Source organism: Cyprinus carpio, chromosome B16, assembly GCF_018340385.1.
Source record: "Cyprinus carpio isolate SPL01 chromosome B16, ASM1834038v1, whole genome shotgun sequence".
NCBI classification, from domain to species: Eukaryota; Metazoa; Chordata; class Actinopteri; order Cypriniformes; family Cyprinidae; genus Cyprinus; species Cyprinus carpio.
In genome coordinates, this window is record NC_056612.1 from 20,464,593 (window position 1) to 20,477,191 (window position 12,599).

A 12,599-nucleotide genomic window follows, 5' to 3' on the forward strand; every position below is an offset into this window, starting at 1 on the left:
CAAGCACCTGTCAAATGGATAAATGTAAATCTGGAAATCAACTAAAAACAATAAATACTGAAAGAAGTAATGATAATATTCATTGTTTATGTTATCTAATAAAACCTTATTGTAAAAGAGTTACTGGGGTAAAAAATGTGGTACTGTCTGATAACATGTACACCTTAATTTTAATCTGCAAATAAATACATCAGAGCAGATGAATGAAAATCAGTTTTAAGCAATCCCCATTACAGAACATCACATTCAGTCAAAAGTTTATGATGTACGACCATTAGGTCATTGTCATTATGTTCTGTAAACATACAGTACTCTGTTGTGCTGCTAGATAGTGACTCAAACTGAGCAAACTGACATTTGATGCACATAATGGGGATAAAACAACAACAACAACAATGCTTTAGATAGATGCGTATCTCTTTTTTGTTTTGTTTTTTGGATAAAAGTGCACTCATTGTGTGCCTGCTGAAGAGAGAAGCCCTGCAGCTTGGAGGTCTTTCTACCTGGAGATCAGCGAACAGACCAGAGGAAGAGCCCTTGGTATGGAGACACACAGAAATAGATCCCTCTGATCGATCATCAGACATCATTAATATACATCCCTGTTTTATTGCAGTCTCCTGAGTGAAAAACAGTCATTTCAGGTCAAGTGTACACACACACTGTCGTCTTTGAATGCAAAGGAGTGTGTTTTTGGCTGATTGAACACACTTCCTCAAGCATGGCACTGCAACGTCAGAGCAGTCGTACACTATCTATCACACGCTAACATGACAAATATGGCACTATGTCAGGTACCATCAGTAGGTGGTGCTTATTTATTTTGGTAAATGAACGTATCCATGCTTTAAGCAATAAGCACTGTCTAGAGCATCTTCAGTGTCTCAAAACTGCGGAAAAAATTCGGTGGGCCGATGATCTGGGATTGTTATTGCAGCTGAGAAACCCGCAGTGGAGTGGCACTGCTGAAGTCCAGGAAGAACGGGCCTTCCTGTTTGGGCAGGAAGGTAGAAGGGATGACATTGTAAATCCCGGCAGGCAAGTTCTCGACCTCCATATAACAGAAACCGCATCTGAGGATAAAGAAATCAAATTTAAATTCTACACATGCTAAAACTTTGGACTATTGCAGACCATCAACAACGATAACAACCGTGCTACTGCTTTCAGGACGAGACAAAACATGAAATATATTTTTCTCAAACATATTATGCAGGCATATGACTACTTTATAGATGATCAACTATCCCTGACCTAGATTTCTTTGTGAGACCAGGCTGTGCGTTTCAAGCATTTGCATGCTTATACTAAAGTGGAACACAGGCCAGCTGACTGTTGGTAAACCAAAATAAAATACACAAGGTTGTATTCAGAATAGCATACTGATGCTACCATATTACTTTGCTATTTTTAGAGACTTATATGGGTCTGGGCAAATAAATACACAACTGTTAAAAAGTTTGGGGCCAGTAAGATTTATTCATTTATTTTTTGGAAAGGCAAAATACTTTTCATAGAGCAAGGATGCATTTAAAGACTTTTATATTGTTACAATATAAACTACAATATAAAATGTTTTTAAAACTTTCTATTCAGCAAAGAATCCTCAAATCAGCATAACAGAATTATTTATGAAGGATCATATGACACTTAAGAATGGAGTAATGGCTGCTGTAAATTCAGCTTTGCCATCAAAGGAATAAATAACTTTTTAAAAATATAATAAAATAAAAAACTCTTATTTTAAATGACAATAATATTTTGCTGTTTTTAATGTATTTTTGATCAACTAAATGAATCTTAAGTTATATCAGCCACATTTTTTTTTTTTACTTCTTCAATAATAATTAATAAAAAAAATTATAATAAAAAAAGAAAAAAATTTACAAAAAAAAACTGATTAAAAAAAAAATAATAATTTTATGTTACAGGTAACTATGTGATAATAACTGAATTAAACACTGAGGTTGTGTTATGACATTTAGCGAACTACTGATTGGGCATTACGCAACAGTATGAAATCATTATGCACTTCACGTAATAATTTTTAAAAGCATACTGTAGTAGGCAGTATTTAAGTGTTTTTACTGTATACTTTGCAGTATGCAATAAGCAGTAAACTAGCATCCCAAACACAGCCAATGTGTCTCATATGGAAGAACGGAAGTCGACACAGGGTTTCTGACACTATGATTTTCTTTAAAGCAATAAAACCTTCTCCTTCTATCTAGTTATCTTCATCACAAAGAGAGTACTTCTTTACCGGTAATCTCCGCTCCCTCTCTTTTGAGAGCCTGATGATCCAGAATCCCCTGCAGTAGAAACGGTCACCACCTCAAAGCCCACGCTGTACTGCCTGCAGAGAGAAAACCAAACTCATTTATATTCACAGGCATCACGCTACATCACACATCCTCACACTCTATAGTGAAAAGAGAGAGAGAGAGAGAGAGAGAGAGAGAGAGAGAGAGAGAGAGAGAAAGACAGAAGGGATCTGAAAGTGTGTAGGTGTTTCTTCCGCAATGGAGTAGTGGCACAGGACGGCCCTGCCCACATTATTTCTGATGTCAAGGGAAATCCAACAGCCCATGAAATCCGAAACACATGCAAAACTCTATATGATTGCTTAAGGTTAACATACTCTATACAAAATAAAACCAAAAATCCTTCAAATTACACTTATATTAAGATTATACACTACCATTCAAAAGTTTGGGATCAGAACGATTTTTAATGTTTTTTTAAATAAGTCTCTCATGCTTATCAAAGTTGCAATTATTTGATCAAAAATACATTAAAAAACAGTAATATTATGAAATATTACTGCAATTTAAAATAATGGTTTACTATTTTAATATACTTTAAAACATAATTTATTCCTGTGATGCAAAGCTGAATTTTTAGCATCATTACCCCAGTCTTCATTGTCACATTATCCTTCAGAAATAATTCTAATATGCTGATTTTTATCAATTTTTGACAGTTTTTTCAGAATTCTTTGATGAATAAAAAGTAAAAAAGAACAGTATTTATTTTAAAAAGTTTTTTTTTTATAATATACACTACTGTTCAAATTTTTGGGGTCAGTAATTTATATATATATATATATATATATATATAGTATATATATATATATATATATATTTTTTTTTTTTTTTTTTTTTTTCAGCAAGGATGTGTTAAATTAATAAAAATTCATGGTAAAGACTTATATTGTTAGAAAATATTTCTATTTTGAATAAATTATGTTTTTTTTGTTTTACTAAAACATCCTAAATCCTAAAATCCTAAAAATGGATCACGGTTTCTAAAAACATAATAAGCAGCAAAAGCTGTTTTCAACATTGATAATAAATCAGCATATTGTTAATAAATCAGAATGATTTCTGAAGGATCATGTGACACTGAAGACTTGAGTAATGGATGATGAAAATTCAGCTTTGCATCACATGAATAAATTATATTTTAAATTATATTAATAAATAGAAAACTGTTATTTTAAATTGTAATAATATTTCACAATATTACTGTTTTCCCCCCTTTATTTTTAATCAAACAAATGCACCCTGAGCAGAAGAATTGTATTTAAAAAACATAAAAAATCATACTGATACCAAACTTTTGGATGGTAGTGTATACTGATGATCAGGTTTGAAAGGATATATAAGTTTATTACAATTATTTTAGTACTCCTATTGTAACCTTTGAAATGTAGTGAAATCAAATAAAACAACAAGCAGTCTGACCTCGAACCACGTAGTTCGATTAGCAGAGGGCCTGCTTTCTCCATGTTGAACTGGTATATGGGGTTGTTCCTGAAGGTATCTCTGTAGTTTCCACAACCTCCTGCACTGGCCCCCTTCCACTGGCCATTTATCTACACATAGAGAGAGATGTTAAACCATCTGGAAGTAGTTTCCAACAAAAACACCCACTAAGAAGATTTTAAACAGCGAAAGCAGAGGTGTGAACTCACTCTTTTGGTGTGGATGAAGGGTGTTGGGATTTTGGAGAAATTAAACTTGCATACAGAGTACACCTGGAAAGAGCATATTCATGTTAATATGATTAAAATACTATAAAAACTATCGCACTTGATTGTGTCCTACCCTTAGTGTGTAGTTGATGGTGTTTTGTTTCTCATACTGAGAGACCACCAGTGTGAAGTTGTGAGTTCCAGGACTAGTCAGCTTGATCTTGGTTAAGTAGTGAGGACTGTTGATCCTGATGCCATCAATGTAGGGAGGAGGTTCAGCTAGGAAAAAATCAGAACCGAGCACACAAATGAATTAGAAGCTATAGAGAATAAAGATATACACAAGTGAATGTATTTGACTTCTTGAATTATGTGCTTACTTACCTGGATAATAGACTTTCTTGCCGTTGGTTTTGTAAACTACTAAAGTAATAAACTCCCGGTTTTGAGCAAAGTCATCTTGAGAGTGAATGTGAAAGTAAGAAAATCGTAAGAACTTGTGAAAATGCTTGTAAATATAACTGTAAAAATACTACAGCAAAAACATGTTAATAAGTTATGTTCCCCTACTGTATACAAGGGAAAACTGTAATAGATATAACTTTACATTTCATGCATTTTACAGTAAAATACTGTTAAATGCTCAGTTTGTGGACAAGAAAAAAAAAACCTGGGAATTCTGACATTCCCAGAATTCCGTGTGACAGCTTATATTTGATGCAAATAACAGCATCTCAGCTTATGGAAAAACTACTTGATGTGATGATTCATCATGTGGTTTTCTCATTACCACTTGTGTGATTATGGTGGTTGTCAGTATATGTTAAAGGTCCAAAGGTCTTAGTAGCAGTGTGGCCCTGCCAATTCAGCAGAAAGGGCTGCTGGATGTACTTATTTAAAATGTTTTTCTTTATGCATACTTAATTACAGGTTTAAGCAACCAGTTTTAACTGTGTCCCCTCAATCTGACTGTACTGCACTGCACTGTAATCTGTTGCAGTACCTTGTCAGTGATGTGTCTGGTGAGTAGGACCCATACAGCAGCGCCCCCTTGAGGACACTGCACCTCCAGCTTGTACTGCGGATTATTGGCCAAACTGTAGACATCTTTCACCGGTCCCTGTTTGCCATCCCAGCTGCTACAATTGCACAATTCACGTATATTTTCTAATTATCTGCTAATAATCAGACAATTATATAGATTTAATGACAATGAGACAGACCTGTGAATACATGAGGATTCTTTAAACAGCGCTGGATTCCAGCTCAAATAGATGACATCGTAATACTGGCACAAGTCTTCCCAGATGATCCAAAATACACCTAAAGAACATCACACAATATGGTCAATAACACCTTCTTTTGCAATATTTGTCATGCGTCATTGCTAGTTTAGCACTGACTTACCATTGTCAAACTTCTGTGCGGTTTTGGGGTCAAAATTGAGGTATTTGAGAAGATCTGGTGTCCAGTTCTTTTCGTCACGTTCGCTATATCGCCCTTTCCACCGGAGATGGCTCCATGGGTTCTTCAGCTGGAGGAAGCGTTTACCCTGAGAGAACAAGCAGGAGATAATGATGATGCTGTTGTTGTTATAGTCACGAGACTCCACTAAGCAGAAGATTTTTAACACAGATCAGGGGTGGAGAGTCTCACCTTGTATTCCCTGATGTCTAGGACAGCGTATGCATGTGTGGGCACTAAACCCCACTTCTCCCCCTCCTCCTCAGTCATGACCCCTGTCGCCGTGGTGATGAGAACATCTCCTCTGTGAAACCTGCCAAAAAGTTTAACAGAATACCAGTATTATTAATGTTAACTAAAACAAAACTATTTAAAAAAAATGGCAAATGAAATAAGGCTGAAATAAAATAAACATTTAAAAATAAACATAAAAAATTGTAAAAAGTAGAGAGAAATGTTGCCTTTGCAACTAACTGAAATAAACTTAAGCTAAAGTACTAAAATTATTAAAACAGAAATATAAATTAAAGCTTAATAGAAATATTAAAAAAAAATTACTAAAACGTTAAGTAAAATTTAAATAAAAACTGAAAATATAAAAATAAAAGCTAATTCAAAATCTTAATAAATACTATAATGTTACATAAATAATGTATAGAAACTATTTATGCTCAGAATGCCAGTAAAGTATTGAAGCAGCTACAAACTACCAAAACTAAAGGAACATGTGACCTACGGTAGTCAGAAAACAATACAAACCAGTGTATTGTGTGTGTAATGTGAATGTATGCTTACCTCTGGTAAAGCATGCGGAAAGTGTCATCTTTGTTAAAGGACTGATTGTCTGAGTGCATAGCGATACGCTCTGGGACCCAGCCAGTGAGAGCGTGCAAATCTATATTCTACAACAAGAAAACACGAAACTGTCACTACTGTTCAAAAGTTTGGGGTAGATACAATTTAAAGGGATAGTCCACCCAAAAATTAAAATTCTGTCATTAATTACTCACCCTAATTTCGTTCTAAACCCATCCAACTTTTGTTAATCTTCAGAACACAAATTAAGATATTTTTAATGAAATCTGAGAGCTTTCTGACCCTGCATAGACAGAAATGTTCAAAGCCCAAAAAGGGTGTAAGGACATCGTTAAAACAGTCCATGTGACATCAGGGGCTCAACCATAATTTTATGAAGCTACGAGGATATGTTTTTTGCACAAATACAGCTATAATATACAGGTTTGGAATGATATGAGGGTGAGTAATTAATAGCAGAATTCTCATTTTTGGGTGAACTAACCCTTTAATAGATTTATATTTCAAATAAACACTGTTCTCCTGAACTTAATCAAAAAATCTAGGATAAAAAATTAGTATATAATTAACCATTATTTTATCCATTCACCTTCAGCCATAACATGAAAATCAACGAAAATTGTAATATCTGTTTCCCTCCATATTTTTCTGTAAAAGAGACATCTTAAACAGACATCTTAAACAGACAAAGAGCATCTGAGTCTGAAGTGCCACTCACAGAATTGGAGCCTGGGAAATCGTATCCACCCATGACCTTCATGTAAGCCTTCTCAATGAGCGACACCCAAAGTTCATTGCGATTACTGGAGTAGGAGCAAAGCAGCTCACCATTGCGATCCACTGGGAGGAAATCGTCAATAATCACCTGACAAAGAAACACACACCTGAACTATGACAATACAATCCTGAACCTGTTCATCTTCAAACAATGAAGACGACAATAGAAAAAAAAATGGAGTTTATTTGAGGAGGTGGGGCTTAGAGAGGTCAAGCACCTTTCTCGGGACGCCGTTAATGTGCAGTTTCACCATGTACTTCCCACAAGGGTTATACTCTGGCTCTCCTTTCCTGTTCTGTGGGTAGATGATGCTACATACAAACAGGCAAATAAACATTTTATCATTGTGGGAACCACCCATTAACTTCTATAATTCTTGTTATATAATTATTATTAATATAAACTACAGTAAAATAGAGGTGCTTGTTCAGGAATTTTTTACATTCCACCTGAATGGACACCTGACATTCTCAAACTGATTCAGTCCAAGAGGCATCCAAAAAGCATCTTCATAATCCAAGGTTTACACATGAGTCAATCTATTAGTGTGCAGAGTAAGGCCTAGCACACCCGTTGTACCTTGTGATTAATTTTTTGTTGTAGCGTCTCTCATACGCTGCGCTGATTGCCAATGAGGCAACAAAAGAACAGTCTGACACAACCGTCTGCAAACATGAACAAACAAAAGAACATTACATAAGCTTAAAGTCACATGAGCAAACAACAGAGCTTTCTGAATGGCAAAACTGCTTTAAATACTATTCAAAACTATTACTGGCTGCTAAAGTTTGAATGAGAAGCAGAGATGCATAAAGCGTGACCTGCTTGATGCTGAAGCTGGACACAGTGTAGATCATGGTGGGGTTATTGCAGATATCATCAGGTCGAACCCAGCGTGAGAATACAGCTTTCTGCTTTGGCGACAGAGCTAGTTTCCCACATTTATCCCTATTTATAAACATAATCATGTCACCCAAATATTTTGACAATGATACTGCTCTTAAATACACTGCTGTTAAAAAGTTTAGGATGGGTAAGATTTTTTTTATGTATTTGAAAGAAGTCTCTTATGCTCACAATCAGAAATATGGTAAACATAGTACTATTGAAAAATATTATTACAAATGAAAATAACTGGTTTCTATTTTAATATATTTTTAAATGTAATGTATTCCTGTGATGGCAAAGCTGAATTTTCAACAGCTTTTTTAATATCTATGTATTAAGCTGTGCTGCTTATTATTTTTGTGGAAACCATGATAGCATGATAGCTTTTCTTTCAGGATTCTTTGGTGAATAGAAAGTAAAAAAAAAAAAAGAGAGAAAAGAAAAGAAAGCATTTAACCACATTTATTTGAAATAGAACATTTTGTTTACTGTCCCTTTTGATCAATTTAATGCCTCTTTGCTAAAATAAAAGTGTTCCTTTCTTTCAAAAAACAAAAACCTACTGACTCCAAACTTTTGAGTTAGTGTAAATCCAAGCCAAACACAGCTGTTGCAGGGTACAAATAAGCAGTGGATGTCAGTGAAACAGCTGCACTTGTTCAAATTGCACTCATACATAAATTACTCACGAGAATGGAACAGGAAACGCAAAACGTTCCCTCAGGTCAACACTCATGAATGGAACATATTCAATTCCATTTATCTTGGAGGTCTTCCTGCAAAAACACACACAAAAAAAAAAGAGAAAAAATTTAATAAGAATATATTTTCAAAATATTATACTATCATGCATTATGTTGAAACAATGCTAAAAAAAAAATGCAATTGTGGCTGATATCAATGAGACAATTGTTTTTCATCTTGTGGCTGATAACCAATAAATTAAAACCCATATTATAAAATTATATAATGTTTTGTCCAAATAAAATAAATGAAAAGTCAATTTAGGCATCACAACATTATAAATGCACAGCATAACTAAACTAAAATAAAATACAACACTATAATAAAATGATTAGCACTTTTGTAAGATTAACTGTAGTGAGTGTGAGATGTCAGGTGATAAAAATGCACACAGGGGAACTGAGAATGCACAATTAAATATTAGACATCACGTTTGCTGAGCCTACCTGAGCACCTCAATCTCCTCCGCTGTGTAACGTTGACCTTGCGGCTCACTGGACTGCACTGCTCGGACCGGCTGTGCTTTGTCCTGAAGGGAGAAGTCTGGGCCCAGCGGAAAGAACTGCCTCACCTGAGCAGGGCCTTTGGATTCAGAGGAGGAAGCCTTATCCTGGTTTGCTGGTTTACTAAGAGAGTCTTTCAGTCCCTCTGCCCTGAAAGAGGAAAAGGAGATGAAAACCAAGGATTATGGGTAAAATGTGCATTGCACTGATTGTGCATCATTATATTTTCAAATGTGTGATAGTTGTGATTCTCATAATATTCTATGGTAATCGTCAATATGCCACAACTGCTGTAGATACTGCTGTTGATTATGTGGTATATCACACAAACTATTTATAATACACTTGAGTATTAGTATTTTAGCATTAGAGTAAAAAGTGAAGCACCTGTCCAGAGCCTGCCGAGCAAGCTGCTTCAGTTTCCCCTGTAGTGCTTGATCTGATGTCTCACTGGACTGTTTGAGAGAGAGAAAGAGTTCAAAGATTACAGGGCTTGGCTCAGTTTCTAGTTACAGAGGAGCCCATATAACCAGCAGTGAGAGATATGAAACCAAAACTACCAACTTAACACCACAAACTGTTTCAAAGACTGACAACTATTACTTCAGAACTGCTGCTAGTATCTAAATCCACATGCATAGTTATGATCGAATTATAGAGTTCTTTATAGACACAACTGTTCAAAAGTTTGGGGTTAGTACAATTTTTTTATGTTTTTGAAAGAGATAGAATAAATAGTAAAAAAACAGCAATATGTTGAAATATAACAATTTAAAAATTTATTTTAAAATGCTATTTATTCCTGTGATGACAAATCTGAATAGTTATTAATTGTTAGTTGCTAATATTTTGGTGGGAACCATGATATATTATTTTAGAATTATTTTATAAAAAGAAAATAAAAAAATACTAGTATTTATTTGAAATCGAAATTTAATTAACAATTCAAACATAAAAACATTAACTTCTTATAAATAAAAAAAAAAAACCCATCAAAAAAATTTTGACCATTTTGAGGCTTTTGAAAAACCACAAAAAAAAAAAAAAAAAAAAAAAAAAAAAAAAACAAAAAAAAAAAAAAAAAAAAAAAACAAAAAAAAAAAAAAAAAAAAAAAAACAAAAAAAAAAAAAAAAAACAAACATTTCCCCTTATGTGACGACTCACTGCTCTATTGACTGTTTTTTGACCATTTTGAGGCTTTTGAACAAAAGAGTAAAATCCAACTCAAAACATTTCCCCTTATGTGACGACTCACTGCTTGAATACACAACTCCACAGCCTGTGTATAGAGCTCAATGGCCTCATCTGCGTTTTCCTTCTCATCCTCTTCAAAAGCCTGTGTCACCAGGAAGTATGCCCTCTCCAGATCCAGCTGAGGCTTACTCTTCAGAGGGTCACTGCTCTGTGCTTGAACTAATCACAGGGATTCAGTCAGTGAACTAACACATTTACAATGAATGGAGACTTAGGCTTGCAAGCTGTGAAAAGTATGGAATAGCACAATAAAAGTTGTCCATAAGACTTGTGTACTATATTCTAAATCTTCTGAAGTCATATGATAGCTTAGTGTGTGGGACAAAAATATATATTTAGCCTAGGTTCTTAATGAATATCTTGATATCTGCTTCAATTATGTCCAATTTTTGAACATTTTTTTAAAGCAGTGGTTCACAACCTTTTAGACTCCTCCATTGTCCAAAAGAGGATCCCAGAATCTCATTCAATAAGTTATTCAATTAAAAAATAGTCATTAAGGGAGGAAAATAAATTTGATTTCAGTTTATATCTTGATTTCTGTGTTTCTGGCATCATAATTAAGGTTTTAAGCTCACTGACTCTAGTCTGTTCCTCACACAAAGCTGACATTTAGAATATTTTCAGAATATTTGAAATACAGCACATGACTTGTCACTTTCATTATACTTTTATGGCCCTTTTGCATCCATTTTGAAGCTTGAAACCAGTGTTTGTTAAAAAACAACCGATACAATATTTTGTGTTCCAAGGGAGAAAATCATAGCATTTTGCAATGCCCTACATGTGAGTAATTAATGAGAGAACATTAATGGAGACAACTCAAATGTAATGCTGTTCTCAAATTATATAACACAAGAGAACGAGGAAGAGAATTACGTTTAACTGTGAGCTAGAAAATCTGACAGCATTCATTTGTGATTCCCAAATGCAGCATTAGTCACACCACTTTCAAATGAGGTATGACCTATGTATGCTTTCTAAAGGTTGGGCCGTGGAAAATATGAGCATAAGTTCTTCCATCTACAACAACGAGGAGGTTTCACTTTTGTTGACCACAGAGAACAGTAGAAAACATTCAGCCCTAAAGAATCAACTTAAAAGAAAGTGTAAATCACAACACAGAGCGTCAATAGATAAAAACAGCTTTTTGATGAGGTCATATTGGTATTAGTTCACGTAAACTGACCGGCACTGAGTAGAGTCTGTACTCTGTCCAAGTACTCGTTTACTTTGTCTTGAATGTTCTCTAGTTTGGATCCAGCCATGCCTGCATAGATGAGAGCCTGGGCAGCCTCCTGTTCAGAACCCAAAAAAAAATATGAATATATTCAATATACTGTATATTGATATATGAATTTATTTGAATGGGAAAATTGTTTAATGGCAGCTTTTATTGCCATAACATGGAACAAGCTGATAATTCCATTAAAGAAAAACTTAAAGTCTTTTCAGGAAGTTTAAGATCAATTAGCCTTAAATGTCGAATAGGAGAATCTCACCTTATAGAAGAAAACAGCTTCATTGTATTTCCCCTTCTGATCATGCAGTACAGCTGATTTGGCAAATTTAATAGCATCGAGTTCAAGCGCTGTACAATCCATAATTGCAGTTTAAAGGCTGTTAACTGTAGTTCAGCTTCACGGCTATATGGCAAATCATTTTAACCTGTTCTTCATCATAGCAGCTCCTACGAGGATTTGCGTTTCTTTCTTGAGTTGAACTTCCCGACCTCGAACTCTGAAGACTGAACAATATCGATTTCAGGGAGCTTCCAAACTTATTAATTTTAAATAAGGCGTGAAGACACAACAATTTAACTTGCTATGATGACATCAAAACAAATCCTCCTTCCCGCAGTACTTCCGGATGAGGTGGGCGTGTACTGATGTTGTCACGACACGTCATTGCTTTCAGAGCGGATGCCGTCTGATTCATTCCGCGAATCGGTTCCTTAAAAAAAGAGTTAATTTCAAAGAACCGGTTAAAAAACAATTCAGTGGTTCTTATTTCATTCATTACGTGGCGCTCCACACCCCTACCTCTAATATTACATGTTCTAGTCTAAAATGTTCCAGTAATACCACATCATGTAGTAATATCCACGGTTCACCCTAAACGTTTTTATATCTTGACTGCAACTTTAAACAAATAGTGAACAATGAACAAAAGTTC

The 12,599-nt window shown here is 34.7% G+C and overlaps 1 protein-coding gene across 1 annotated transcript; it reads right to left on the reverse strand.

The window, feature by feature from the left end:
- Window positions 1–151: 151 nt before the first annotated feature.
- Window positions 152–12,332, reverse strand: LOC109092111 (calpain-7-like). Its single transcript, XM_042741408.1, has 21 exons — window positions 11,927–12,332; window positions 11,614–11,722; window positions 10,426–10,583; window positions 9,557–9,624; window positions 9,113–9,319; window positions 8,612–8,698; window positions 7,856–7,982; window positions 7,614–7,699; window positions 7,252–7,345; window positions 6,975–7,121; window positions 6,236–6,342; window positions 5,633–5,753; window positions 5,384–5,528; window positions 5,200–5,299; window positions 4,980–5,115; window positions 4,361–4,436; window positions 4,110–4,255; window positions 3,977–4,039; window positions 3,747–3,877; window positions 2,264–2,356; window positions 152–1,073 (listed from the first exon to the last, which is right to left on the reverse strand). Exons 1-21 carry the CDS (start codon window positions 12,026–12,028, stop codon window positions 929–931), a joined length of 2,448 nt encoding a protein of 815 aa, XP_042597342.1. The 5' UTR covers window positions 12,029–12,332; the 3' UTR covers window positions 152–928.
- Between the last annotated feature and the right edge of the window lie 267 nt (window positions 12,333–12,599).